The sequence below is a fragment of the Fukomys damarensis genome, unplaced genomic scaffold (assembly GCF_012274545.1).
Source record: "Fukomys damarensis isolate Sample0158 unplaced genomic scaffold, DMR_v1.0_HiC HiC_scaffold_14, whole genome shotgun sequence".
In the NCBI taxonomy this organism is placed as follows: Eukaryota; Metazoa; Chordata; class Mammalia; order Rodentia; family Bathyergidae; genus Fukomys; species Fukomys damarensis.
Window position 1 is genome coordinate 4,411,444 of NW_022900926.1, and position 27,257 is coordinate 4,438,700.

General features: G+C 43.4%; 1 protein-coding gene across 1 annotated transcript; it reads left to right on the plus strand.

Moving 5' to 3' along the window:
• The first annotated feature begins 20,620 nt into the window (after positions 1-20,620).
• On the plus strand, positions 20,621-24,598 carry Fabp7 (fatty acid binding protein 7). Its single transcript, XM_010638243.3, has 4 exons — positions 20,621-20,830; positions 21,225-21,397; positions 21,988-22,089; positions 24,283-24,598. The coding sequence occupies exons 1-4, from the start codon at positions 20,758-20,760 to the stop codon at positions 24,331-24,333; spliced, it is 399 nt and encodes a 132-aa protein (XP_010636545.1). The 5' UTR covers positions 20,621-20,757; the 3' UTR covers positions 24,334-24,598.
• The last annotated feature ends 2,659 nt before the right edge of the window (positions 24,599-27,257 follow it).

The window sequence follows — 27,257 nt, forward strand, 5'->3', positions numbered from 1 at the left end:
GAGGATGCGCATCAGCCAAGGAGGCCGAGGCCACGTCTCAACTCCGGCTCGGCCTGGCTGGAAGGGAGTGCGGCAGAGGCCAGACGCCTCCTCTGCAGATCCTTCCGAATTTATGAAAGGTTTCTCTTGTGTGCTTCCACATCGGACCCAGCCTGGCGGAAGAAAGCACTGAGCCTTTTCGGGGGCTCGGCCTCTCCCAAGCTTTCCGGCTTCCAGCCCACCTGCCTCCCTCCTCTCATCGCTCTGCTGTGGCCCAGGGAACCTTCATTTCCTGTGCATTTCATTCTGTCTGAGCTGAAACCGCCCTTACACCAGCAGGCAGCGCTTTGACGTCTGTAGCCGGCATCCCGGCATCTACCATCCGTCCCGTCTTTCCATTCTCATCCCTAACTTCCGCTTTTCTCTAGCAAACCTCCCTTAGCAGCATTTCTTTTTCTTTTTTTCTAATCTAAAAGAAAAACCAAGGAGAAAGTGAGAAAAACCGTCAATGACATACATTTCAAAATGTTATGTTGTGAGCGACTCTACTTTCTGAAAAAGAAAACTGATTTCTCATTTGCATGTGTTCCACCCTGCTGCAGTCTCCCAAGGGGTGAGAACCAGTTTTCCACGCAGAATGGATTGCACAAGAACAGGAACTCCTCAGTCATTCATCCAGCCTCCTACGTTGGTCCCAGTGCACAGCCTACAGAGGGGTTTGCATCCGCCACGCCCTGGCCGGAAGGGGACCTCCTCCTCCAGATGCTGCCGGAGCCACCCCTCTTCCCGAAGATGCTGATCATGCCGGGCTCGCTCTGAGTTCTCCTTTCTGAGCACACCCGGAGTAAACTGTGGAACAAGCAGAAGAGCTGGCTTTCCTGTTGTATCGTCCTTTGTACCTTTGTCTGACCTAGAGCCCTTTGGGGAATGAAAAAGCACAACAGGGTAAATTGGGGTGTCCTTGCCAAAGTGAGCTTTATGGCGTTGTGTCCATGGGGCCAGCTCGATTGGCTCAGGAAAGCCCAGACTCCCATCTGCCACCAGCCACCAGGTTTGGGAGAGATAGAGGCCTGAGAAGGCAGGGTCCCTCTGATCTGTTGAGTCCCCTAAGTCTGTGAGGGTTTTAGTTGTGTTTTTTAAGAGCCCAGATAAAAATAAAACTCTTTTTATAAATGCAAAGCAAGAGAAAGATGCTTACTTCAGACTAAGAGCTCAGCAACTGTCTAAAAACAGTCTCTGGGACTGCTTAGTTCTCTTGGTTTTTGTTTTGTTTTTTAAATTACTAACCTAAAGAATGGACTCTGTATATAATTTTCTCTTTTCCTAAGCATGCACCACTGATGTGGGAGCTGTGCCCTCACTGGGCTGGAGTTTCCTTCCTTACATGGATTACAGAGCACCAAAGCTCTTGGTACCTTGCTGACTGTCCCACTACTGTCTGTCGGTTTACCTGAGATCTCTGTTGACTTTGGAGTCTGCCCCGCCTCGTGCCCCGGCCTGCCCTCTCTCCTCCAGCCTTTCCAGATGACTCGGAGTTTGTGACGGACGGGCTCCTGCAGCCAGGTGGACTGCTACCACTCATTACTCAGTTAATAAGAATTGCACATTTATTTCTCTAAATTTGGACTTAGTTGCAAATATGAGATCCACGGACAGTCTAGAAAATCTCCACTCAATCTAGAAACTCTCAGTTCACTTGAGGTTGATGAATGGGTCATAAATCATACGAAAATCAGACAACTGTTCCCTTTTCTGCCACCAAACCCACTGCTTCCTGGTTTCTGTGTCTACATGCTAACTTCTCCATGAGTCAAAAAGCAATGAGATGAAAATATTTCCAAGATGAAAACACATTGCTAAACAGTACCAGATATGTTAGCCCACTGCACTTTGTTCTTTTCCCTTTTCCTGATGTTAATTAGCATATTAAAGTGCTAGCATTTCAACACACAGCCCCCACCTGAAAAACCAGCAACCAGCAATGACTCTGTGAGTCCACACAACCATCCAGTCCCTGTGTCAACTCTGGGTCCTCCTTTAGGACAAAACTCTTCAAAGTACATGTCAGCATTTGTGCTGCCACCTTTCTTTCTTTCTTTTTCTTTCTCTTAAATTCTTTTATTGGTACATTTTAGGTATATAGCACGGTTACATTTGTCACTGGGACCTTGTGCCTTTGCACGATGTGTCTTGGTTCTTATTTGTTTTCCCCATTCCTCTGACCTTCCCTCAGACCCTCCACCCCTCCCCATTTTCAAAAGCTTTGTTTGCATTTATTTCTTATCTCATATTTTTCCTTCCCCCACCCCTCCCACTTCCTCTACCCCTTTGGACCTCTTCTTCCTATTTCACATTATCAGTTATACAGTTTGAACCAGATTTACACTTTAGTTTCTCACACCAGAGAAACTATTCAGTGTTTACACATGTGTCCTATTTATTTCACTTAAGAGTATGGCCTCAATGTGCATCCACTTAGCTATAAATGTCTCTAGTTTCTCATTCTTTATGGCTGAGTAGTGCTCCATTTTATAAAGAATGAAACAAAATACATCTTCTTTATCCAGTCTCCAGTTGATGGGCATTTGGGCTGTTTCCAAGCTTTAGCTCTTACAAACTGTGCCACTATAAGTGTGGACGAGCACATATCGCTGTGGTATGGCTCTTTTAACTCTTTGGGGAAGATACCCAGTAGAGGGACAGCTGGGTCAAATGCAACCTCTAGTCCTAGCTTCCTCCTTAAACCCTGTCCTCCAGCCCATGGCAGTAACGGCAATCAGGGCATCACTGACCTCCAGATTATTCGACCCGAAGACCGACTCCAGCTTGCTCTTCTCCACCTCTCTGGTGTATCTGACAGCCGACCACTCCCGGAAGGGCCATTCACCCCCTCTGTTTCCCATATGACGCTGTCATCGTTTTTTCCCACCTCACTGGCTCTTTGATTTTTTTCAATTTTCTTGTCTGGAACCCTCTACTCTTCTCATCTTTTATTTATATTTATTTATTTATTTATTTTTGGCACTAGGAATTGAACTTGAGTCCCTGCACTTGCAGAGTAGGTGCCAGAATCACTGAGCTAAGTCCCCAGCCCTCTACTCTTCTCATCTGTGAATTCTGGACAATTTTGGAAGCTCCGTCTGAAATGCTTCTCAGCACTGTCTACATGCACTTGTCAGAACTTAAGGGACAGAAAACCTAACTGAGTCCTTGGGCTTTGAAAACCAGTTACATGCTTCTGATCACACCTGAACGTGCATATTCATCATCCTCTTCTCCTGTGAACTCCACCCTTCTGTGTTCAAAAGTCTGCATTTCAGAGGGTCTTCAGTGTGTAACAGACATCTCAAACTTGTCTCCAAAGGAGAAGTGCTGGTTTTCCCATTCCAGCTCAGCTTCCCTTACTTGTTTTCTTTAGTACCAAGTGGAATGGCAATGCGATTGGATGTTCCGGCCAAAAGTATCGTACTTTCCCTCCCACGTTGTGGGCATCTGTCAGCATCAGATGCAGGAGCTGAGAGCCAACCCCAGAGGAGAAGGACAGGAAAGACACGAGGCTGATAGCAGGACGACGACGCAAGGGCCGTCCCGAATTGACACTGGTGGTTACTTGTCCCATTATTCTTGCCGCTTCCTGGAGCAGTTCTGGAAGCCCTCTTTCGTGGGTGTCTTTACCTGGTGTGATAAAAATATGGAGAGAAGTGCTGCCGCTGCCATCCAGCAGAAAGGCAATGCATCCTCATCCACATCCCTCTCCCGATCTGACAGGGTGCGACTTCCAGCTCTTCCCCAAATCGAAACAGCCATGAAAGGAAGTGTTTTGAATCAACTCAAGACGTCGAGGCAGCCACCATGGCACAACTAAAGACGCCAAGGCAAGAGAACTCCAGAACTGCTTCAGAAAGTGACAAGAACACGGGATACGTGATTTTGAAGCACAGGGGAGGATTTTGAGTGGGATTAATGACAATGCGCTTTCTACGGCAATAATTTTTCAAAGCTTTATACCTTTGCCTATTTCCTCATGCTGAGTTACATTTCTTTCTGGCCCCCAGGTCCAAACTCATTGTCCGGCTTCAGATATTAAATGCGAATGTTGTGAGAAGGAGGAGAAAAGGAAATCTTCACTAATGGAAATCTTTAAGTCAGTTAACAGTAACAAATTGTACCGAGTTTGCAGAACATTGACTAAATAGAAATAGGAATATTAATAGGCTAATTAGAAAGAGGAAGATGAGTTAGTAGTCAAGTAGCTATAGGAAACCAAGGAGATATATTATTACACGTAGGTGTGCTGAGGATTCATACACAGTGTCTTTAAGTTCCCTTCCTCACATGGCTGGCGAGTTTCCACTCATGACTGGGCCCTTGTGGGGGAGATGGAGAGAGCTGGTGCCTGCGAATTCTGGATGGTTAATGGGGTGTCATCGGAAAGCATGAGTGCTGTCTTTAATATTTAAACTTATTAAAATGAGCATTAGTCTCCCTAGACACGCAAAGCCATTCTAGTGAATTTCTGGTTTAAAAATCAATTTCCAATAAAAGGCTATTTTTCTTCCTCTTTTTTTCTCCTGCTTTTCTTATTTTGATGAATTAAATCAGTGCCACAGGTTGTCACAAGCATCCAGTATTCATCAGGGCCAAGGAAAGAACGTGGAATATGATCACAGCTAACACCTACTGGGTACTTGCTGTGACACTCTTCTGGGTACTTTGGTTGCAGTGACTCATTTCCTCTTTAAAGTGAGTGTTTGTGACAGCCATGCCCCTTTTATAAAAGACCCTAAGGTGCCAAGTACCTGTGGAAGCTCACCGCGTCTTCAGTCCTGGCTGCTTGGGAGGCTGAGGTAGGAAGACTGGGGATTTGATGCCAGCCTGGTGAAGCCCTGCCTTGAAATAAGAAATAAAAAGGCAGGGGATGTAGTACAGCAGTGGAGCATTTGTCTAGCAGGCTTGAAGTCCAGAGTTCAATCCCCAGTGTCACAAACAATAAAAGGGCAAGAGAGGGTGTTAAGGTAGAGAGAATGTCACTACACAGTTAATTGTTTGTATGGTAAACAACACACAGAGGCTCTCAGCCCCTGGCAGTTTTGTCAAAGGACCATGCTCTGAATCTCTATGGTATAATACTACTGTAGACGATTTACAGTTCTCTAGAAATGCTACTAAAATGCTTTATTAAGATACCATTTACAAATTGTGTGGACCTGGCTTGACAAGACTTGAAATTGTGACTGGAAATCACCATGACTGCCCTGGGGAACTCGAGCTGGATTTTCCTGTGTAGTTTCCCAGCAAACTGTAAAAAGCTAGAACCACACAGTCCAGGTGGGACTTTACGGCCAGAGCACAGCTGCAGACACCTGCGCAACTCTTCAGTATTATCTTAAGGTAAACTGGGTACATTTCAGCCAGATGAAGTCATTTGTGTTCTGACCCGTAAAGTCACCCCTTTCTGACCCAGATTGCAAAGATTTGACTGCTTCATCTGCATTTCAGGAGCACCTCTGTCAGTAGATCCCCTGATCATCTGCAATCCTCGATGTGTCTGCCCCTTCCTTCAGTGTCACGACACCCCCTGGCTGCTCCTTACACTCTGGTGCTAGGTTTCCGTAACACAGTTGGCAAACATCCTCTGATGTGTACGTAGTGTGATGATTCTGACAAATGGAGACAATATATCTAAAAATCAAACATTACTGAGAATATTTTCATGACCCATGGAAATTCCCCCTTTCAGGATCCTTTCAAGCAATAATGCTTGAGCATTTGCCATCCCAACATGTTAAGATGTTCTTCTGTCTCTGGGAAGGTTCATTGTTCTGAAGCCTACTTATCTCATAGTATTACAACTACTTCACCTCTCCGATCATCAGCGTTAGCATGGTAGGTTCTCTACCCTCCAATTTTTAAGAAATTTTACTTTGTATTTAAAGTAGATCTCTCATGGACAACATACTTGGGGCTTGTGTGTGTTCTAATCTGACATCTTTCTCTTTGTTTGCTCTTTGTTCCATCTTTTGGATTAAATGGATTTTTTAGCATTTTGTTTATAGCCACATTTGATCTATTGGCTGCATTTTATTTCACTTTTACTCTTAAAAATGAGAGCAAAGACCTTACATTCATTGTTCAATTGCTCAGTTGAGCAATCAGTCTTTATCTTGTATCAATCAGTCAGGCTCTTTTGTGGAAACAGCAAATCTTTTGCAACATACACTGAACTGACCTAATTGATGAGATTCCAGGCTAAAGGTAGCTTTGCTTTAACAGAGACTCAATTCAAACATAGCTGCTTGGTTCTGTCTGCCTTCTGCAATAGTGTCTTTTAGAGGATTAAAGGCATTTTCTATTTGACTGTATTACCTCCATAGAACTGTTTTGTTTGCCTTGAGTTGAAATCATGGAGGGCCTGGGGATTGCTTCACGAAGGGTTAGGCAATGTTTTCCTACAAGGGCACACTATTAACATACACACAGGTTGAAGGTCTCTTAACGTGTCCAGTAGGATTTCTGTGAAGTTAAATTTGAAAGTTGGCTCAATACTGCAAAATGCCAAAGAATTTTAGGACATTGGAGAAAGGAAAAACCAAGAGCTGACCTAGAAACAATTCAAGAGTTAGAGATGACAATCATAAATATATGCACCAAATACTAATGCCCCCAACTATACAAAACAAATATTAAAGGACATGAAAAACCAAATAAGCACTAATACAATACCCCAGAGTCACAAATAGACAAAAATCAACAACAAGGTATTAGAACTGAGCCAAGCTTTTGAAAAAATGGATTTAATAGACATCTACAGAGTGTTCTGAATAGTTTCTCTGGAGTGAAAATCTAAAAGTATAAATAAGGATCAAAATATAAATTATATTGGATCGATATCAATTATATAAGTATCAATATCAATTATATTGTGTGATAGGAAGAAAAGGTCTAAAGGAGTAGGGGATGTGGGACGGGTAGGGGAAAAGAAGAAGTGAAAAGAAAAAAATATGAGAAAAGAAACAACATGGAAACAAAGTCTTTGCAAATAGGTAGGGGTGGAGGAGGTGAAGAGAGGGCAGGGAAATGGGGAAAAATAAGAACCAAGATGCATTATATAAAGATACAAAATCCTGATGATGAATGTAACTGTATTGTATGCCTAAATGTAGCAATAAATTTAATGAAAAAAAAATGGCCCAGGGTAACCCCGTCACCACCCAACAGTGAGTCATCTGCCACAGTGGTTACTTAAGGATATATCCGATGCTCTGCACCTCTCTGGTGACCTCTCCACTCAGAAAAAGAGAATCTCCTCATAATAGGATTTTTGATAGAGGGCAGTCAAATTATTATTCTAGTTAATCTAAGTACTGGCTTTGAATGGATTTAAGATTAAAAATGCTAATCTCTGGGTTGTGGAGTTTTGCTTCAAGTTGTTTTGTTGTCACTGTTTTTGCAACCCAAAGCTATCTTGAAGAGAATAAAGAGACAGAGAACACTGACTTACATGGAGAGAGCAAGTGTTGCTGAAAAAACTATCAAGCTCTTGAATAAATGGAGTCATGACCTCATGCTTACTTCATTGGAATGTAAATAACAGTGTGCTTTCTGGAAAAATGTGTAAATTTTAACTCAGTTGTGACCTCCTCAGGTTTTGAAAAGAAGATCTTCAAAGGCAGCCTTGAACTAAGGCATCCTCCTTTGTTTATGCCCTGCCTACTCTTTGATAAAAAACTGCTCTAAGTCACCCCAAGCACAATTCTGAGCAAACTGAGCACAGGCTCCAGCCAGAGCCCAAGGCCCACCCTCCTGGACAGCGCGGAAGTGGCTGTGTGTTTCCTGTGAGGTGAAAATCATTGCCTGAGAGCCTTTGCCATTGTTCAGACTCTGGACCTGGTCCTGGGCGTTTTGAAACACAACTCGATTGTAAACTGATCTTGTCTCAGAGGCAGACCCAAACACGGATGATGGCCATGGAACTTTAATAGATTCCAAGAGGTAAACTGCAGAGTACGCTGGCTTAGCGAGTTCATCGCCGGATGTGGGGAAGTGTCACACATTAAACATTATAAAGAGAGGGTCGATTGATTTTCAAAGAGAAAAGTCTCTTTCACATTTACATGTAATAGAAAATGAGCCACAGATTCCTCAAAACTACAACGTGGCTCTATGTTCACGGTGTCTAAACGCTACGCTGGAAAAGACTGGCCAGTCCAATGATTTTTATAAACTTTTATGAATTTTTCTCTGAGTTAATGTTTAATGGGCTTTTATCTTATTTTTATATTTATTGGTTTGAATTATGTTGGTCCAAAATATTTCTAGTTTGGGTTTTCCTTTCATTTACTTTATCCATGCACGGCATGTTGATCTATGGAGTAATACCTACTTTCAGTATAGAGCGTTTTCTCAATTTTAATTTTCTTACGTATCTTTCCAATTGTTTTGGAACCACTTGAGCTCACTAAGTCCTTCTTTCTTTCTTCTCATACCTAATTTTTTTTGCCACTCGTGAAGTCTCTGCATTCGGACGTTCTCCTCTGCCAGTATTCTAGTCATTCTTGTCTATGTTCATCTGATTCTTCCTACTTAATTATTATCTCTTCTGAGTCCTGGCCACACCAGCTTCCTCCCTAACCTCAGCCTTCCCCAGCCCTTGCATCTGGCCCATCTCTTCTCTCTTGAAAGATTCTTGCTCCTGTTTCATGGGTGACACTTGTACCCACTGATACACCAAGGGGATTTGTTTCCTTTCTCTATTTGCTTTCATAAAATGACTTTTCCAGGGAGTCATTTGATTCTGATTTCAAGGTAGTGTATACTCTACTTTTCTTTTTTTGGAATACATACTCAAAGAATTCATGCTCGACTTGGATTTTTTTCTTTTTGCCTCTTTAAATAAAGAGAAATATTCATCTACGCCTAGAAGTTGTTACAAACAATGGGGCGACTTTCCTACACCCTTTTCTCATTTATTTAAGTTGCTGCTGAAGTGGTAATTGCAGAATCTTCCTCTTAAATAATTAACGGGATCAGACAACATTTAGGCATCAACTGTGAGCGAAACTAAGATGGTCTTCTGCCTTTAATGCCCAATGCTGGGAGGCTTTTTTGACACACCATTATGTGTACTTACTGTCTATGATTTAAAGTGATTTATAAGTACTGCTCAAGATGGTAACACTTTTATGCAGCCAGCACACTCCCTGGTGTGCGATATGCTACAGCGAGTAGCATAATTAGAGAAGACAGAATGTGCAGGGTGTATGGAAAGAGGAAAGGCGACTCTACCAAGACACACTGACCCTGCGTGCTGTATCGAAGGAAGGGTGTCTTGCAGGGTTTCAGGTTGGCCCAGACCACGGCCCCACAGCCGGGAGACAGATGGAAAGGCAGATCCAACACTCCCCTGCCTTAATCCTTTAAAGTCCCCACTGTGCTGGACAGCAAAGGACTTGTATCTTGTCAGCTTGTCCATGCATGCTAGAAATGATTAAGGAATTAGGGATTTGAGGTAAAGCTTTAAATACAAAAATATTAACTACAAAATACTTATTGGTAACAGAAGTAAGTGAACATTAAAAACAGTCCATTAAAAATCAATACTGAGGCAATGGCTAATGTAACTAATATTTGACCTTGAGTTGAAGTTTTTAGTGCAGTAAAATAAGAAAAATTAAGTTAGAAAGGAGAGAATTAAAATACCATCAATTTCACATGTTATGATCATGTACATTGAAAAATATTTTATGAACTGTTAAACATAGTAGGATAGTGTAGCAAGCAGGCTTTATATGTTTACCAAGGTACCACTAGAAAACTACTACAAAACACATTTGAGGAGCAAGCCCCATTTTTAGTTGTCTCAGGATGATTTAATTTTTTAGGAATAAACCTATAAAATATGTACAAAAGCCCTGTGAGGGAAATTATAAAACATTATTAGACATGATTAAAGATAATATAAATAGAATATTATTTTCATGATAGGAAGGTAATATTCTGAGGTGTCAATTCTTTAAAAATTTCTTTTCTTTCTTTCTTTTTTTAGAAAGGGCTCACTGTAATTCAGCCTGGCCTTGAACTCAGTAGGTAGCCCAGGTTGGCCTCCAACTCTCGTCCTCCTGCCTCAGCTTCCTGAATGCTGAGATTATAGGTATGAACCACCACACCTGTCTAAATTTACCTATGATATAGATGTAGTTTTAACTTGAAAAAGCAGAATAGTGATGGATAATAGGATTTTCTATATATTTTTAGAACACAGGACCACAAATGGGCAGTACATTTCCTGAAGAAGAATAATTATTACTAGGATTGTCTTCTAATTATCATTAGCATTGTCATGAAGCTTTAAAAATTCAGACATTTTAGTAATAGTAGAACAGTTGTAAACAGATCAACTGGCCTAAATAAAGTGCAGAGAATCAGATCAATGTACTGTGTATGTGGAATTTTAGTACATCTCAGGGGTGCATTCCATTTCAGTAGGGAAAGTTGCCATTGTTCCACAAATGGAAAGGAAAATACGATTATCTACATTTAAGAAAAATAAACTTAATCTCTACTTTTTGTGATATATGAAGATCTGCTCCAGATAGTTAAGGGCTCAAAAGTTGAAACTTTGAAACTCTTAATAGAAAATATAAGTGAGGAGCCTTTGGACTTTGAGTAGTTGATTTCCTTAAAGGAAATGCAAAATACATTGACTGCAGTGTAAAGTTACTACTACATCTGATAATATTTTGGTGATAGAAACTACAGTACAGAAAAGGAAAGGACATTGCAAACTGGAAGTCAGTCCTGACATCCATATTCTGTAAGGATTAGGATTCTGAAGGAAAAATAAGGAAAACAAACATTGGGCGGATGAGCAGAAATGCCAATGAGGAGGAAGATGTAGATCACTGGACACATGAAAAGACATTCACCAGAGGAGCTGTTGCGTATTAACAGTTAGTTCCAGAATGCTAAGGATGGTGTAACGTATCGTAAAACCATAAAAACATGCATCTGTACATGTATTTTAGGAAAATGTATGGATGCACTGAAACGAAATAAAATTAAGAAAATGATGGCCATTAGATTCTGAAAGATTGTTACTTTGGGCTGAAGAAAGCAGAACAATGGGGGCAGGCTGTGTTTTCAGGTGGAGAGTTCATGTGTTTCTGGATATTAATGAAAGCAATTCATTATGTTCTCCATCAGGAAATGCAACCTGCCCCTGTGCGGATGAAGATGATCATACTAACCAAGGAGCATGGCATATCTTACTTCTCTTCCAGATAATAATCAGACCATGTCAGAATTCTCTCTTAGGGAAGCAGCTATGTTTTCTTTGGAAATGCTTTAGTAAGTAATCGATGCTGAAGTCATGGATTAACATGTGTTATGGAAACAAAAGAGTTGACTAAATTGCCCTGACTTGGTTGTGAAAGGAATCTAGCAGGCAGAAAACCCATGGGAGGGACAGAAGCTGTCACTATACAAGCATAAGGTTTTGGTATTTTTGTGATTAAAACTCTGTCTTCCTAAAGCATCACGAATGTGTCAGATGCACAAAGGCCATCTGTCAGTTGGTTTCCCTGTGAAAACAAAGGAAAGAGAGTTCCATGTCTGTCTGACGGGATTCAAAACAGGCCGAGCATGAGGATAGCAAGGAAAACTTGGCCTCATATTTTGCATTGGTGTGGGTAGCGTTAGGAATCTGGGATGACTCTTGGAAACTCACCTCCAGGGATTTAAAAACATCGTGGTGATCTCAAGGGCTTCCAAGAGGCATGAAAATGATTTCCACGCAGAAATCCTCTTCAAGACTCAGTAGTCTTCCCAAATCACTGCTTATCTATAATATGTGAATTATATATAATATAAATTATTGTCATTAATTATGGAAACATCTCATTGCAAGCTCACTGTGTGTACAACATAAAACATATTTACGCATGGGGTATGATGAAGATGTACAGTGAAAAATTTAATAAAAATTGTATTACAGTAAAAGACATACTATCATTAATATCCCCTCACAATAGCCCATTATCCTTGCCACTTCCTGAAGCAGTTCTGGAAGTCCTCTTTCATGAGTGTCTGTACGATGTGTGGTGAAAAAGATAGTGAATGCTTCACCAAGTGCCAAGCAGTGGAAAGGCAAGCTTGTAAAACATGACAGTGTGTCCTCATTTAGTGGTTCCCTGGAGCTGGCACCATGTGATTTCCGGTTCTTTTCCAAAGTCAGAGGGAAATCTTGAAAGGTAAACATTTTGAATTGATCCACGATACTGAGGCAGCCCTGACAGCAAAACTAAAGACACGCACAAGAGAGGACTCCAGAACTGCCTCAGAAGGTGCCCAGAACAGTGGGATAAGTGAGTTGGAAGCAAGGGGAAGTATTTTGAGAGTAATTAAAGGCAATGTGTCTTTTATTGTAATAATTTAAAAATGTAAACACTCACTATACTTTGATCATATCTTTTAAATATTTTATACTGAGAATAATTTTCTCCTATGATTAGCACCTTCTTGTCTCTACCAGAGAGGCAGAAAAACATTTAGTGAATCACTTGAGTTCTAGGAATTCCTTGAAATACTATATTTCTCTGTAAGCTCACTCATATTTAGCTATATCTAAAAATGTCATTTTCAAGATATTTAATATTTCTAAATGGATAAAAATAGGATGAGCAGAAAACTTATGAAATATTAGTATTTCCTTAACAATCCCAAGTGGAGGTTTACTTTTCACTAAATTTCTGGGTGTAAATATTTGTGCTTAAAAATAACAGCAACAGTAAATATCCCCAATTGATCTTTTTAGTTTAAAAAATTGCTTTTAAAATGAAAAAATGTAAGTTAATGTCCCAATTTTATTTTTTTAAACTTTATATCACTAATATTTAAAGCTATCCGGTAATATTATGCTTTCTAATCAACTAGTGAGTGAAAAAAAATCATGCATTTCAGTGACCCTACTACAATTTACAATGGTGATACTGAGCAAACTATATCGCTAGCTGATCTAGTAACTTGTCTTGAAAACAATATATCACAAGACTTAACATTCAGTCAGCAAATATTTATATAAGCCTTCTATTTCTTTTGTAAAGTGAGTGTGAAAATCATCTGAATGCCCAAGGGGGACAGACCTTCTCTTGGGACAAGACTTTAAGTGTCCTGAAAAATATGCCCATCAAAAGTAATAGTGGGTGGACTACCTTTGTTATCCTGGAAAGCTGTATTATGACGATGACTAGGGATACTCTCCAGAGCAACACTGAGCTTTACAGGTTAACATCTGTCTTTAGGGAAGTCAGGTCATGCTTCTCCCGGATACCACTTGGCACTGTCTCGTGAAGAGGGAGCTTTGGTATAAGCTCTGCAGTCGCCATCTGTGCAATCAATGGAGGCCACGGCACTACTAGGGATGGGTCCTCGGTCCTCCTCCACGCTCACCATTGAAGAAATATTAGAACTCAGATTTGGAAGCACTATTCTACTAGGCATGGGTTAGCTTGTAAATGTCATTCAATCCATTACAAACACAGAATTTCAACCTACGGTTTTGTTTATAATAAAAGTCTAGCCTTATCCCCAGAGTGCCTACGCTGAAATCTCTCTGGGGAAATTTAGAGTCTGCTTGGTTATACTTCTCCACAGGTATTTCTAAGGACTTTAATCATCACCACTCTACAGTATCTCTAGACATAGAAGATCTCCACCTTTGCTTTATTCTTCTCTGTTTTTGTTTGTCAGTGAATGTTTAATCAACAAGGTAAGAACATATAACTTTATGTTAATGTAGCTAAAACAAAACCACCTGTTTTCTGGGTAAAAAAGGACCTGCTTTGTGTGTGTTGCACACTCAGTGAAACTAAAAAATACTGTAATTAGAATTCTGCAGCAGCATAATTGGAATAGATGCCAAGGGTTTTCTCCTTTTGTCCATGTGGGAAAAGAAAATTCCTTCGAAAATCACTTGTAGCTTGGACAAAAACCCCACAACTTTCTCCTCACAGTCCTTTTGTAGTCTTCTGTTGTTTTCATCTGTGAGCCCGCTCGCCAAACAAGGTTCAGGGGCTCAGACTGGGAAGGCAAGGTGCAGAATCACATGCAGACTCTGGAGAGGTTTCTGGAATGCTTCCATTTTACTGAGGAAATGCACAGATTTATATAGGGTAAGGCGGGAGTGGAGCCTGGGTGCAGTCAGATATTTGGCACATCGTTATTGGCCACACGTTAGTCTTTGGATTGTATGCTTTAGGGGCTGAGGTAAATGGAGTCAGGACTTTAGAGGTTTTTGAGAGGAAGAGTCTATCTGTGTAAGGTCAGATCTCTACACACCCGAGGGGGCGGATTATTCCAGCCCTAATGTGCCTCGGAGTTTTCTCGCGAGAGATGGGTGCAGTGCTGCTGACTCAGCCACACATGAACCTGATCCTCAGTCTTCAGGATTCAGATGATACCAGGGAGGCTTCCGTTCAACCTTTCAGAGAGGATGTTCTGGCCCACAGGATCTTGCCCACCGGGAGGATGTTTGTGGTAGACACAGTGCAGGAGCAAAGCAGCTGCTTCTTCACACAATAGTTACCCCATACCCCTCGGCTCACCTCTGTTCGGGTGCACCCACACGTTGCCCTGACTTTAAATGTTCCTTGAATTTTAACTGTTTCCTGAAGGATGTACATGTTTTCCACTCTCTTCACACAATAGTTACCCCATACCCCTCGGCTCACCTCTGTTCGGGTGCACCCACACGTTGCCGTGACTTTAAATGTTCCTTGAATTTTAACTGTTTCCTGAAGGATGTACACGTTTTCCACTCTTTTTTTCATATCGGGATACCGGGCCCGTGGTCCAAAACAAGCCCTGTGATTAAGCTTGTACCAGCTTCAGATTTATGTTTCATCTCCACGATTTCAACCATGAATAGGTCAGTTGGTTCATCTTTTTTTCTAGTGGCCAAAATGGAATCCACTACAGCCCCTGTGAGTACACCTGAGAGTTCAGCATGCACTTTAGCATGGAGAGATGCTCTGGCCACATTTGTAAGTGTTTCCCTGTCCATCTCTCTACTTACTTTGACTTGTTACAAGCAATGCAGGGCCTTTTCCTCCGCAGCTTCAAAACCCCCGGTAATTATTCTGGGATGAAGACCCTCGGAAATATAGCGCTCGGCCTGTATCAGCGGCTCTCCAGTGACAGGGACGTTGGAGGTAGCACCTTCCCCAGTTATGTCATGGGTGCTGTTGCTATTTTCGCTATTAAAGAGGCTGTGGGGTGTTGAATTTGCATTTCATCAGCAAGCCTGATGTCTCCAGTGCCAGAAAGGAGCATCTTCCTGGTGCCTTCAGGCCCCACGTTGGTCCTCGGCACGACCTGCAGTCCCGAGCCACGCAGATGTTAACCTCAGCGCCACCTCTGCGCGGGCCCCTCGGCTTGGGCTTGAATTCAGGGTCCTCACTCGGCCATCGCTGCCCCAGATGAAGAAGAGGCGGTAACAGGGGTAAGTGAGGTACGCAGCCCGGCTCCGGGCGGCGGGCTGTTCTTCCCCCGACGACACATTTGGAACACACCCAGTGACCTGGGGGTGGATGAGGCGGGGGTCGGTCTGTGGGACCTGTCCCCCACCCCGTTCTCTTTTGTCCTCTGTGCCCTGCAGAAGCAGCAGAAGACAGAGCAACGCGTCAGCCCGGGCACACACTGCGCGGTCCTCCATGCGGTTCTGCCTTCCACAGTGCTTGTGTAAGAAGAGAACCCAAATCTAAGTACGCGACAGAAGGCGCACAGGACGCCCAGTTATCTGCTGTGAGATTTGCTCGTGTGCTGTGACCTGGAATCAGCATCGCCGAACGGAACGCCCTCTTCAGGGTGGCAATTCCCGAGGCAGGCTTGCCCGGGGCTGCAGGTGGAAAGCAGCTTTCCGGTTCTCCAGGGACCGCCGCTGCCTGGTTTCTTTGGTGGTGCTCTGTGCCTATTCCTGCAAACTCAGCTCAGCCTAAAAGCTGTCCTTGTCACACTTTCAAGACTTTTGTAAGCATCTTTCTCCCTGTATTTAGTCCTTTTTATGTTCAGACGGGCTAAGTGGGTTCCTTAGTCTTCAACTGATCCTAGATTGATATTTTTAAAGAACTACCTGTCTGGTGATCAGTGTCCAAAGTTCCCTTTGGTATTTCATGTACAGAATTAATAAGAGAACTCTTTAAGGACAAGAGAACAACAACCATGAAAAAAGGTAATAGCCCATAATAAGCAGACCAGAGTCCCCTGGAAAAGACAATTCCCCTGTGCATTCTTTGGATCCGGCTGCCATGCTGACACACAACTTGCTGACTCCTGAATTAATAAATCCACGCACATTTCAATGCTCTGTGTGCTTTCGCTGCAAAGGGAACAAAAGCGAAAAACAACAAGCCTTCGTTTTTGCCCAGCAGTAACATGGCAGAGATGAGGAAGACACACAGAGACCCCACGCTGGGGACCAGGCAGCTTGCACGGAGCAAAAGCTTGGATCAACACTGGACAAGAACATGGAGACTGTGCTTTAAATGCTTACATTTTAAATTTGTTTCTCCTATTTCACTCTGTATTCGTTCATACCTTGAATACCTGTTGAGCAGACCCTGCGGACTTGAAGCTGGACTGGTCACTGGGTATGGAGCACTTTGTAGAATGAAAAGGATAAATCAAGGTATTTGCTTTCTTCTGAGGGAGGAAGGTATTGTTAAGTCGATCACAGAAGTGTTTATTTGAAATTATCCTATGTGTAAAGACATAAATGAAATCATGGGACGACACCGACGTGGGGTTACAAACCCATCTTCGCTTCAGGAAATAAATTTGAGCTGAACTGTAAAAGGAGAAATTGACCAAGGGGGCAGGAGAGAAGAGTTTTCTTGGCAAAGTTGTGGTATGTAGAAGGCAGAGGAGAGTGATTCTTGGTACTTGGCTAACAATAAGCTTGTAATAAGAAAAGTTATTTCTTGAGTCACTTTATCAGATCAGAAGCAAACTAAGAACTTCACGTTTAAGAGAACGTGGAGAATGGAACATGTAGGTCACGGGAAGGAGGGAAATATGGGGGGAAACTGTATGGAATAGGAAATAAATGAGAAGAATGTTTCTCTAAAACTTCTTTTCCACCTGTGACACTCCTGGGAATCCTTTCTGATCTACACTATATTCTTTCTTTACTTAAGTTCTTTTATTGGTACCTTTTGGGTATGCAATACATTTACATTCATCCTTGGGAATTTGTACATTTACATGACGTATCTTGGTTCTTATTTTTACCCTGTTCCCCTCCACCTCTCCCTATTTGCAAAGGTTTTGTTTCCATTTTTTTCTTTTCTCATATTATTTTCCTTTTCCCTACTCCCCACCTCCCCTTCTTCCAGTTTCACATTAGCAATTATTCATTTTAATCCTATTTACACTTTGTTTTTCATACCAGAGAAACTATTCAGTATTTACATGTCTCCTATTTATTTCACTTAAGAGTAAACTATATTCTTTAAAGTACAGTCAGGTAAAAAATTCATATGACCAAAGGACAGATTGATAAGCCACTAGTTTTCCGCTCATTCCTCACCCCCTATCCCTATCAAATTCTATCACCAGTATTGTAATCATCCCTGCTTGAGAACCGGAAGGGCCTTCCATTGCTCCTGGCCCCAAGTTGGTGTAGTTGGTTGATTGTGGGGTGGGTATGAGGAGCGATCCACCCATGACAGGAGACAGGTGCACCTCTGGGGACGTCTATACCACATATATGTATCCGTGAAGGGGTCTGGCTGATCTCTCTGTTACTTACCATGGGGGACAAGGTGGATCAACAGTGGCATCACTGCATAATCTCATTTCATTTTCAAATCCAGCATTGTCCCACTGCTATTTTATTTTGTATAATCTGGTAACCAAAAGAACCTGAAGCAAGTTCTTTGAATGTCATTTGATTTCTCTTGATGTGCGCACTTGGGTTTCTTACAAGAAAGTGTCGTGACCTTGTTTGGTTTACTTAGATTAAGAATAATGTTAAACTATAGTACTCTGTATTTCTTAAGAGGAAACAGACTCTAACAAAGCAGGTGCCAGGAGATTCAGTGTCATGTGAAGATTTTGCCAAGATCTTTCAAAGCATCTTTTCTCCCTCTGTTCTTTTTATTTCATTACTTAAAAAATAAATTGTTTTCTTTTGTTTTTGGAAAAATAAAGCTTTATAATAGGTTCTTTAGAGCTTTCTTGCTATTAGTCAGCGCATCAGACAATCTCTCTTGGACAGCATTCGATCTGTCACAACTGCTTTCTTTCTAAACCTGGGGGTACATGTGTATTACAAAAGCCCAAGATCATATTCTGCTCCCAGGTTTAGGAAACTTGGAAAAAATACTTATTTTAAAAATTGTAATCCTTCTTCGGACCACACAGTCTGTATTATTTTACTTTTTCTTCTATTAAAACCCTCAGTAATCAGAGCAAAGATATTCCATTTGAAAGCAATAACTCAGGTATAAATACATTTCATTCTGAATAATTTAAATTAGATTAAATGTGTTAGTTTAGGGAGTCATGAAGTAGTCAAGCGGCTTTTCCTAGAATTGTCTACTACAGGCATCTTCACAGCAATATTCCCTTTTGCTTTCTTCTGTGTGATGGAAAAGTTGTTTGTGAACTGTGAGACTTTTATGTTTTGTATTACAGGAAACATAAAGGACTCCTAGGAATGTGCACTAAAGTTAGACTAAATCAGTGATGGTGAAACTTTTCCAGATGAGCACCCAAACTGCAGTTCAGAGCCCACTTATTCACTGCAAAATGCCAGTACTGCAGTTAAACCCATACACTGAGGCTTTAGCACAGAAAAACAATGCACGCATTGACGCTTTTGTCTTGAAAAACAAATAACAGGCACGCCATAGCTTCCCCACCACTGAGCTAAACATATCATAACCCCATATCTTTATCAAGGAGTAGAAGAAATAAATGGATGTAGGCAAACATTTTAGCACTGTGACCTATAAAGCGCTAAGGTGAAGATGTTGAATCCAAGTTCCTTGTCCGCATTGGTCTTGCATTCTCGTAATTTGAAAAAGAAATGACTTGGAATATTTTAGAATGGCGCTTCAAGACCGAACCACTTTAAATGTATCTTATTAGGTCAAACATATAAGAATATTTTGTGGAAATAATGTCAATTAGTTTAGGTAAATTAGTTATTTTAATCCCCCCCCAATTTAAAAAGACAAAATGAGATGCATTGACTTAAGAATATTTTGTGGAAATAATGTCAATTAGTTTAGGTAAATTAGTTATTTTAATCCCCCCCCCAATTTAAAAAGACAAAATGAGATGCATTGACATCGAATTTGATTTTGGAATATGAAATATTAGAAAAGAGTCACAGATTTGTGGCTTGGTGGGGTGGATGTGGGTGCCATTCCTAAATATAATGGGAAGTGGGAGGGCAGGTGTGGGGTTCTGAGTCTGTGCTGAAGTGGAATCACATATCCAGCAATGGATTTGCTCCTGTCTGCTGCATCTGTGTGGGCAGAAGCAGAGCACATTAAGCGGGAAGGAGAGAGACTAGCAGAGGCATTGAGGGACCACGAGATTGCTGTCTTCTCAGAAGCTGGGAAGCTGCTGCTTGTCATTGGTGGTCTACATTCCCAAAGCAGAGAGAATGCCTGTGTGTCAGGAAGGGAGTCTCAGAGACCTTCTTTGATTATTACTCTAGAACCTTCAAGTTATTTGGCCATCCTTGGGTGCCTTCAGCCAGCACAAATGAAGCCAGAGCTCTCCCCATTCCTACAGCTCCTCCAGGGCCTGCCTCCCCTGAGCAGCTCCCAACACGTGCACAGATTGTGTCAGTGTGGATGAGGCCTCAGGAAACCACACATTCCTGTGGTGCAGGGCATTTGCCTAAATGATCACTGAAGGTTCCTCTGTCAGCTCTTCCATACGGACTGTATAGTCTGCTAAGGGGGGACTCTCTTCTTTATCCTGGCACCTCATTAGGGAATCCTGACCTCACTCTTCCTCAAGGCCCCTTTGCAGCCCTGTCTGGCTCTCACGTGCTTAGAGAGCACAACACAACTTTCCTCTCGCTCTCGCAGGGAGAAAGGGCCTCGTCAGCCAGTAACCCAGACACCCGCTGGGCTTTCAGGCAGTCCATCAGCAGAGGCCTCTTTCCCCACTCTGGCACAGTCCAGCCCGCCTGTGGGCTCCCTGCAAATAAAAGAGCAGATAAAACACGCCTTTTCAGACTTCCCTGTGTGCGAAGTCCGGCGCTGCAGCGGCTTTCCCTAAGGGGTCCTCCTCTGAAGCCAGCCCTGCCGTGAACGGAAATGGGTTTCAATGTGCCATTGTGCCTGTCCCTTTGCTCCACAGTTGGAGATGGCCTCTGCCAAGTTTTTTCACAGAGGCTGAAAGACCCTCTCTCATTCCCAGCTCCCGGCTCCGGCCCCTCTGGACCCCCGCGGGGCACTCCCGGCCACGGGGCTGCAGAGTGGACTGGGTGGCGCTGACCTGCTCCGCTAACCCAGTGGCCTGAGCCAATCACAGAGCTCACAGGAGCTCTCCTGCCGTCCCCTCCCCCGGCGACAGCCTACTGGAGAGAGGGACCCTGGCGGGGGAGTAGGGAGCCATCGCTGGCGTCAGGCCAGCCCTTTTGCAAAGAAGAAGGCGGGAGCTGCCCCTGGCGTGCGGGTCCTGTGGGTCGCAGAGGCAGGGGACGGGAACGTGGGTTTCTGGCCTCATCTGTCTTCCAAGCTACAGGGGAGAAAGGCCAGGATGGTGGACGCTTTCTGTGCTACCTGGAAGCTGACGGACAGTCAGAACTTTGACGAGTACATGAAGGCCCTAGGTGGGTGAGGGTAAGACAGGCTGAGCTCTCTCTGTCCCGTTTCCCACCTGGCAGGCTCCGGTCTCCACCCATCAGGTCAACAAGAGAGCACACGGTCCTGTCCCACGCGGGACTCCGATTTGAATGTGGCAGTCGCCTGCCTCCCCGGCCAGGGCCACATGGACGGAGCGTTTGCTTTTCTGCAGAGCCCGAGAAGCAGCTGTGCCTTTCTCAGTCTCTCCCGCACTCACACATCCTGCTCAGTAGCGGTAGGACTCACGGACCAAGCGTTAATCATTATCCACATCTAACGGGACTTACACCTGGGCACCTGGGCTCCGGGAACCGGCAGCACGCGTGTCCCGAGCCACTCGGGAAGGGGCCGCTGATTGTACCCGTTCCTTTGCTGTTGCAGGCGTGGGCTTTGCCACTAGGCAGGTGGGGAACGTGACCAAGCCGACAGTGTTTATCAGCCAGGAGGCGGGCAAGGTGGTGATCAGGACCCGGTGCACGTTCAAGAACACGGAGATCAGCTTCCACCTGGGAGAGGAGTTTGACGAGATCAGTGCAGACGACAGGAAGTGTAAGGTAAGAGTGAGGATGGGAGGAGGGAGAAAAGAGAGATGCCTGGTGCCGGACTTGGTCTTTTTTCCTTCAAAGTTGGCCAGGACAGAGTTTTCAGTGTTTCCGTTCAGGGAGAAGGAAGAAAGACCCTGAGGTACTGCTCTCCGTGCCTGTATGTTCTAAGCAGCGTGGTGGCTGCCGCCCAAATCTCCGACCCGTTTGTCTCTCATCACACGCTTTTCACATTGTGTATCAAGCTTGCATTCCATGAGGTGTCAGGCGGCATTCTTGTGACAGACGGTGCCTTATTTACCTCCTGATTACCTCAGGTTTTCTGGCTAGTTTGCCTCCTCAGACTTTGGGTCAACCGGACGGGTGATGACTGGAAAGCCCTAGTTCAGGCTTTTAATTTCTAATATGTGACGTGCACATTTCAGTCAGATTATGAGAGAGTGGCACTTATATGATGACCCTGAAGGGACAGAAGGTAAAGAACTCAGAGGGTGCAGTTGGTGACAGTTTATTCAACTAGGCAGTTCCCCCTCAGCTCCTCATGTGACTTCCCCACCAGAAGGCTGACTTGTTCCTATTGTCATATTCTGTGTTTGGCTCAGTCTCTTGTCTGCCTGGATGGAGACAAACTCATTCACACACAGAAATGGGACGGCAAGGAAACAAAATTTGTGAGAGAAATTAAGGATGGCAAAATGGTCCTGGTAAGTGACAAGTGACTACGCTTTATTTTCTATTTCTACTCTCTCTTCCTCCCTCTTCTCTCCTTCCCTCCCTCCTTCTTTTCTCTCCCCTTCCTCTCTCCTTGCTTTTCCTTTAGAATAATACTGTCGGGCCGGGGATTTAGCTCAGTGGTTCCATCACCTGCCTTGCAAGTGCAAGGACCTGAGTTTGATCGCCGGTACCAAAACAAAAAACAACAACAAAAAAACCCAAACTAGAATAATACTGTCACTAGCAAGGTTCTTTAACAATATATCAATAGGAGAAACAAAAAGACCCAGCTGATTGTTTTCTTAGCTGAGGCTCTGTGATTATAGAAAAAAGCCTATTTGGCATAGTTTTTTGTTTTTTAAGTGTACCATTGGCTTACCCAAAACTGCATGTGAAAGCAATTTTTGCATTACTATGAATACCTAACCTTCAAGTGAAATTTAGAGGCAAAAGCAATAACCACAAAATATATAAAGAAGATTGTCCTAGTTACTTTTTTCATTGATGAAACAAAATACCCGACACCCACAAGTTAAGGGAGAAAATTTGTATTTGGTTTGCAGTTTGTAGAGGATTTAGTCTGTAGTCCGCTGGCAGGATGGCACACGAGGGGCACCACAGAGGAGACACAGCTCACTGCAGGCAAAGACAGAGAAAGCAATGAGGGACCGCCACAGCTCCTTCTGCCTCTTATACTTTATCTAGGCTCCTTAGGGCGGGCGGTGCTCACATCCTTAATCCTAGTGCCCTCGAGCCTAGTACTACTGCACCATGAACCAATCCCAGCCACCTTGGAAAAGGCCTAGGACCACATGAGGCTCTGGGGGGACATCTAGACACAGCCATGACAATTACATTACAATAACATCAAGCTTATTGAATCTCAGAAAAGTTACTTGATGGTTCCTATAACAAATAAGAGACATTTAAACATTTCCATTTTAGTTTATTAAGGTCAATAAGTAACTGAAAAGAATAAGAAAAAAACGCTTCAATTTCCTTCCAGTTCTTTTTAAAAATGTGCTTTAAAACATACAGGCTTAAAACTAGGTAGGCATATGGAAATTATAAAATGGAAAACAATTGACAAATAACTTCTTGATGATGGAGTGTCACTGCAGAGGGAGAAGGCTGTGATCGAGCCTCCTGCTGTGAACTTCTGGTACCCGAGGGCACTGACACAGTCATGAGTCACCCCGATGGCGTGCTGCTTTACACACGGCTGCTAAGGAAGGGTTTGTGTTATGTGAGGGAATGGATTATTCTGTCTCTGAATACTTCCAGAATGAAGTCCGTATACTTCTTTTCAGGTGTGGAAGTAAGGGCACAGAGTAGAGTGACACTTTTGTCTAAAAGAAAATCTGGCCACATTTCTGCGCAATGATCAGCAAAGGAAACTTTTGCTTTTAAAAGGTTCAATCTGACGTTCAGGGAAGTAGGGAGCCCCACTTGGCACGTGTGCTCAGAGAAGGGGAGCAAGCCACACATGGTAAAGGTACACTACATCCATGGAAATCACACCACCGGAGGGTCAGGGACAACCGCCCCTTAGTGTCGTCAGGTGATTCTGTGCCATGTCTTCTGGCTGGATGTAGCATCAGTCATGTGGCCGATGCCCCCTTCCTCACCCCTCATCCTGGGGTTCACCCAGGCCAACCCACGGCAGTGGAAGTAACGAGAGCCTTCGGAGGGTCACAATTGCCTGCTTATTTTCAAACAAGTCATTTCAAACACCATTAGCTCAAATGACTGGGTTTCCTAAAGAAATCTGTCTAGATGACAAATGGAAAAGATTATGAAAATCTGTTACAAATCACATTCGCTTTCGAAGGAGACCGCTGAGACAAGAGCGTGGACACTCATTCCGTCCTGTCTGCTTTGCTCAGTGTCCTTACTAACTGTACAACCACAGGAATTCTTTAAGTTGTGAACTCAGGTTTCCTTCATGTTTATGTCAGAGACCAGAGCAGCGAACCCTTGCCATTCACTCATTAGACAGAGGGTTTCCTCTAGTTCACCTTTGGAAGTGACGGGCCGGGGCAGTAACTGACGTTTGTAAATGTCATCATTCTTTGCGTAACAGTCAAATCATTTATGTAATATATAAATTTATATAATATATATATGGTTCAGCTAGAAATATTCCTGTGTAAAATGGCTTGATCACCTATGGACTCTTTCAGACTCTCACTTTTGGCGATGTTGTCTGCGTTCGCCATTATGAGAAGGTGTAGAGCAGCCCGAGAGGGGTCGGAGCAGCTCTCCGATGATTCTCTTGACTCACCTGCAGCTGTGCTGATCCCTGACCAGAATGAAGGTCATCCTTGAGATGGAGACAGAGGACGGTGACTGAAACCCGTGTTAACCCAAACAACTAGCTCAATTTTGATATGCAAGTTATCATGCGTTATGATTTCCGTTAAAATATCATCACAACTTTATCATAAAAAATTGAATAAATTTTATAATTTCCTTCAGAATACAAAGCAAATTGTAATAAAAATTTTACACTCTTGTAAAACGTTGTTATTTTTAAAGTCAGTAAGCTGTGCAGAGACTGTATAGGAGAGAGTTTTAAATAACCATTTGGAGAGCTACAAGTTGGAGCCTTGTATGAAATCTCATTTAAAAAATTAGCCTCAGGAAATGAGGCGGTACATTTTGTTTGAGTTGCTCATGAAGAATTTGTGATATTAAATTTCTCTGTCCAGAATATAAGGAAGTCTTGCAGTGGGTTGGGCTTTTTGCTGATGACACGCTTCAAAAAATGTCTTGTTGACATTTTATCCATGACACAGAATCGAAATGGCATATAATTGATAAGTAATTCACCGAGGATTCTTATTGAAAGGCAAACAGGAAAGGAAATGGATTTTATCCTGGTTTACTAAACTGAGTCTCCAGGCAGCTATTGAACTCGATGAACAAGCTGTGTAGCACATGTACGAAGCCCGTCCACTTCTTTTCTGGGGGTGATAGAAGGAAGTGGGTGCTTGGAACTGAGTTGACCAAACCAAAGAGTATGTCTGTGACCAACTCTGAGATCCAATTTATAAAGTACAAGCAAATAAATACTTTTTTGTATTTTATGATTTACAAAAATTTTTATACACATTTTTTTTTTGTTTGTTTGGTACCGGGGATTGAACTCGGGTCCTAGCGCTTGCAAGGCAGGCCACTGAACTGCTGAGCTAAATCCCCGGCCCTATGCACATTTTTTCAGTGCCACAATGTTAAGCAAGTAAGACAAGTGTTAATATTTTTATTTTACTGACAAGGAAACTGCACATTGAAGTTCTTATGACTGGTAAAGAATACTGAGAAATGCGACTTTTCTTCTGGTACAGTTTCATTTTCCCTGATTATTCCTTAGGAAACAATTCCTTTGTTAGCTTCTGGAGAGAGGGAGGAGGAAGGTAAATATTTTTCATGGCAAATACTGCAGTATTTATTCATTGACCTAATGATTTCAGACAACTTTTATAACTTAATGCAAGGTCCAAGTAACTTACAGATACAAAATAAAGGGTAAATTCTCTTAACTTGCACAGTTCACTGTAATGGCATTCTTACCCAGCTGCTATAGGACAAATTGATTATCCCTCATCCAAAATGCTTGAAAGCAGAATTGTGTTAGATTTTTCAGTGTTTTTGATTTCGGAATATTTGCATGTACATAATGAGGTATCCTAGGGATAAGACCTAAAGTTAATACGAAATTCGCATTTCACAAACACCTTTTAGGAGGAGCAGTACAGGACTGAACCCAGGGCCTTAGCACTCTGCTATGTCCCCAGTCCTTTTGTATTTATTATTTGGAGACAGGGTCTCGCAAAGTCACCACATTTTCCAGGTTGGGCTGGATCTTGCAGTCCTCCCTCTCGGGCTCCCCGAGTACCGGGATTATGGGCTGTGCCATTACGCCTGGGTTACACACTTACAGCTCCTCCGTGGGCAGCCCACTTTCGGCTCCCCTTCTGCCTCTCAGGAGCTCTCTCAAGGAAGTTCTCCTACTCCTAACTTCTGTTGTTCGGTAGGCTTGACCCTTGGATTTTGGGGAACAGGTCGGGAGTTACATTACTTCCCCTGTATCACAGACACCGGGCACACGGAGACCTCCTAACAGGTCCCAGAGATGCTGGGACCCCGAGGCCGGGCGCTCCTTAGAGAGCGAGTGTGAAGGAGAACTAAAGAAAGCAAAGTGAGCAGAGGGTAGGGCGACCCTTCTACCCCCTCACTTTAACAGTTTACCTTTTTAGCCTTGGAAGCATTTTGCAGAGTTCAAAATGTGCACAACTCCTCTTGTTATCTTAGGATAACAACTCTGACCTCAAGCAAAGAAGGGAGTAGTTTGTTCTGAGCCAAACATGAGTTACCAAGGCCCAGGGACGGAGATCAAGTTGCTCTGAATGCTAAATTCCACAAAGTTGCTCGGCAAGCTAGGAATCTCTCCATCTACCCGGGAAATCCCTGGCAGCCTCAGGGTTGGCAGAGGCTCAGCTTCTCCGGATTAGGAGCAAGCCAGGTGAGTTGCGCAGGAAGGGAGAGGGACCGAAGCCCTCCACTTCTCCAAGGGCTTTTAATCCACGCTCCATGCACGTTTTCCAGAGAGCTTCAGCTTGCTACTTAGGCGAAGAACTATTTTGCAGCAACCAGTTTACTTCTTGTAAGTGTACTGGAAATGAAAAAAAAAAAAAAAAAAAAAAAAAAAAAAAAAAAGCAAAACGCTGGCCCTAGACCGCCCCCGGCAGGAGCTGAGGCAAGGAGGCCTGGCCCCAACTGCACCGGCTCGACTGCCCCAGGCAGGGCACAGGCAGCCCTCTCTTTAGGAGTGAGTCACTGCGAAGGTGTGTTTTTCTTCAAGGGAACCCCACGCCTCCTAAACGTGGGCTGTTGGCTGATCTCCCGGAGCTCAGCCTGCTGTTCCACGGGAGTGGGGGCTGCTGGGCGCGGGCCTGACGCGCTTTAACGCAGCTGCGAAAACAAACAACTCCACCGAGGGGAGCGCAGTGTCCTCCGATAGCCTGGTCTTTGACTTTCCCCAGTGAAGGCTCTCTTGCGGCCAGGGCTCTGCATTTCTAATCAGGCTCCAGGGTGCGGGGACGGGGCTCAGGGCAGGAGCTGCTGCCCAGTGCAAGGGATCCGGGCGTCTGCACAG

What these genes read in the sequence shown, in the direction of transcription:
- Fabp7 (XM_010638243.3), top strand. Translation starts at nt 20,758, where the DNA reads ATGGTGGACGCTTTCTGTGCTACCTGGAAGCTGACGGACAGTCAGAAC. An exon ending in CGAGTACATGAAGGCCCTAG is followed by an intron (nt 20,831 to 21,224) that starts GTGGGTGAGGGT and finishes TTGCTGTTGCAG; the next exon opens with GCGTGGGCTTTGCCACTAGG. An exon ending in AGGATGGCAAAATGGTCCTG is followed by an intron (nt 22,090 to 24,282) that starts GTAAGTGACAAG and finishes GGACTCTTTCAG; the next exon opens with ACTCTCACTTTTGGCGATGT.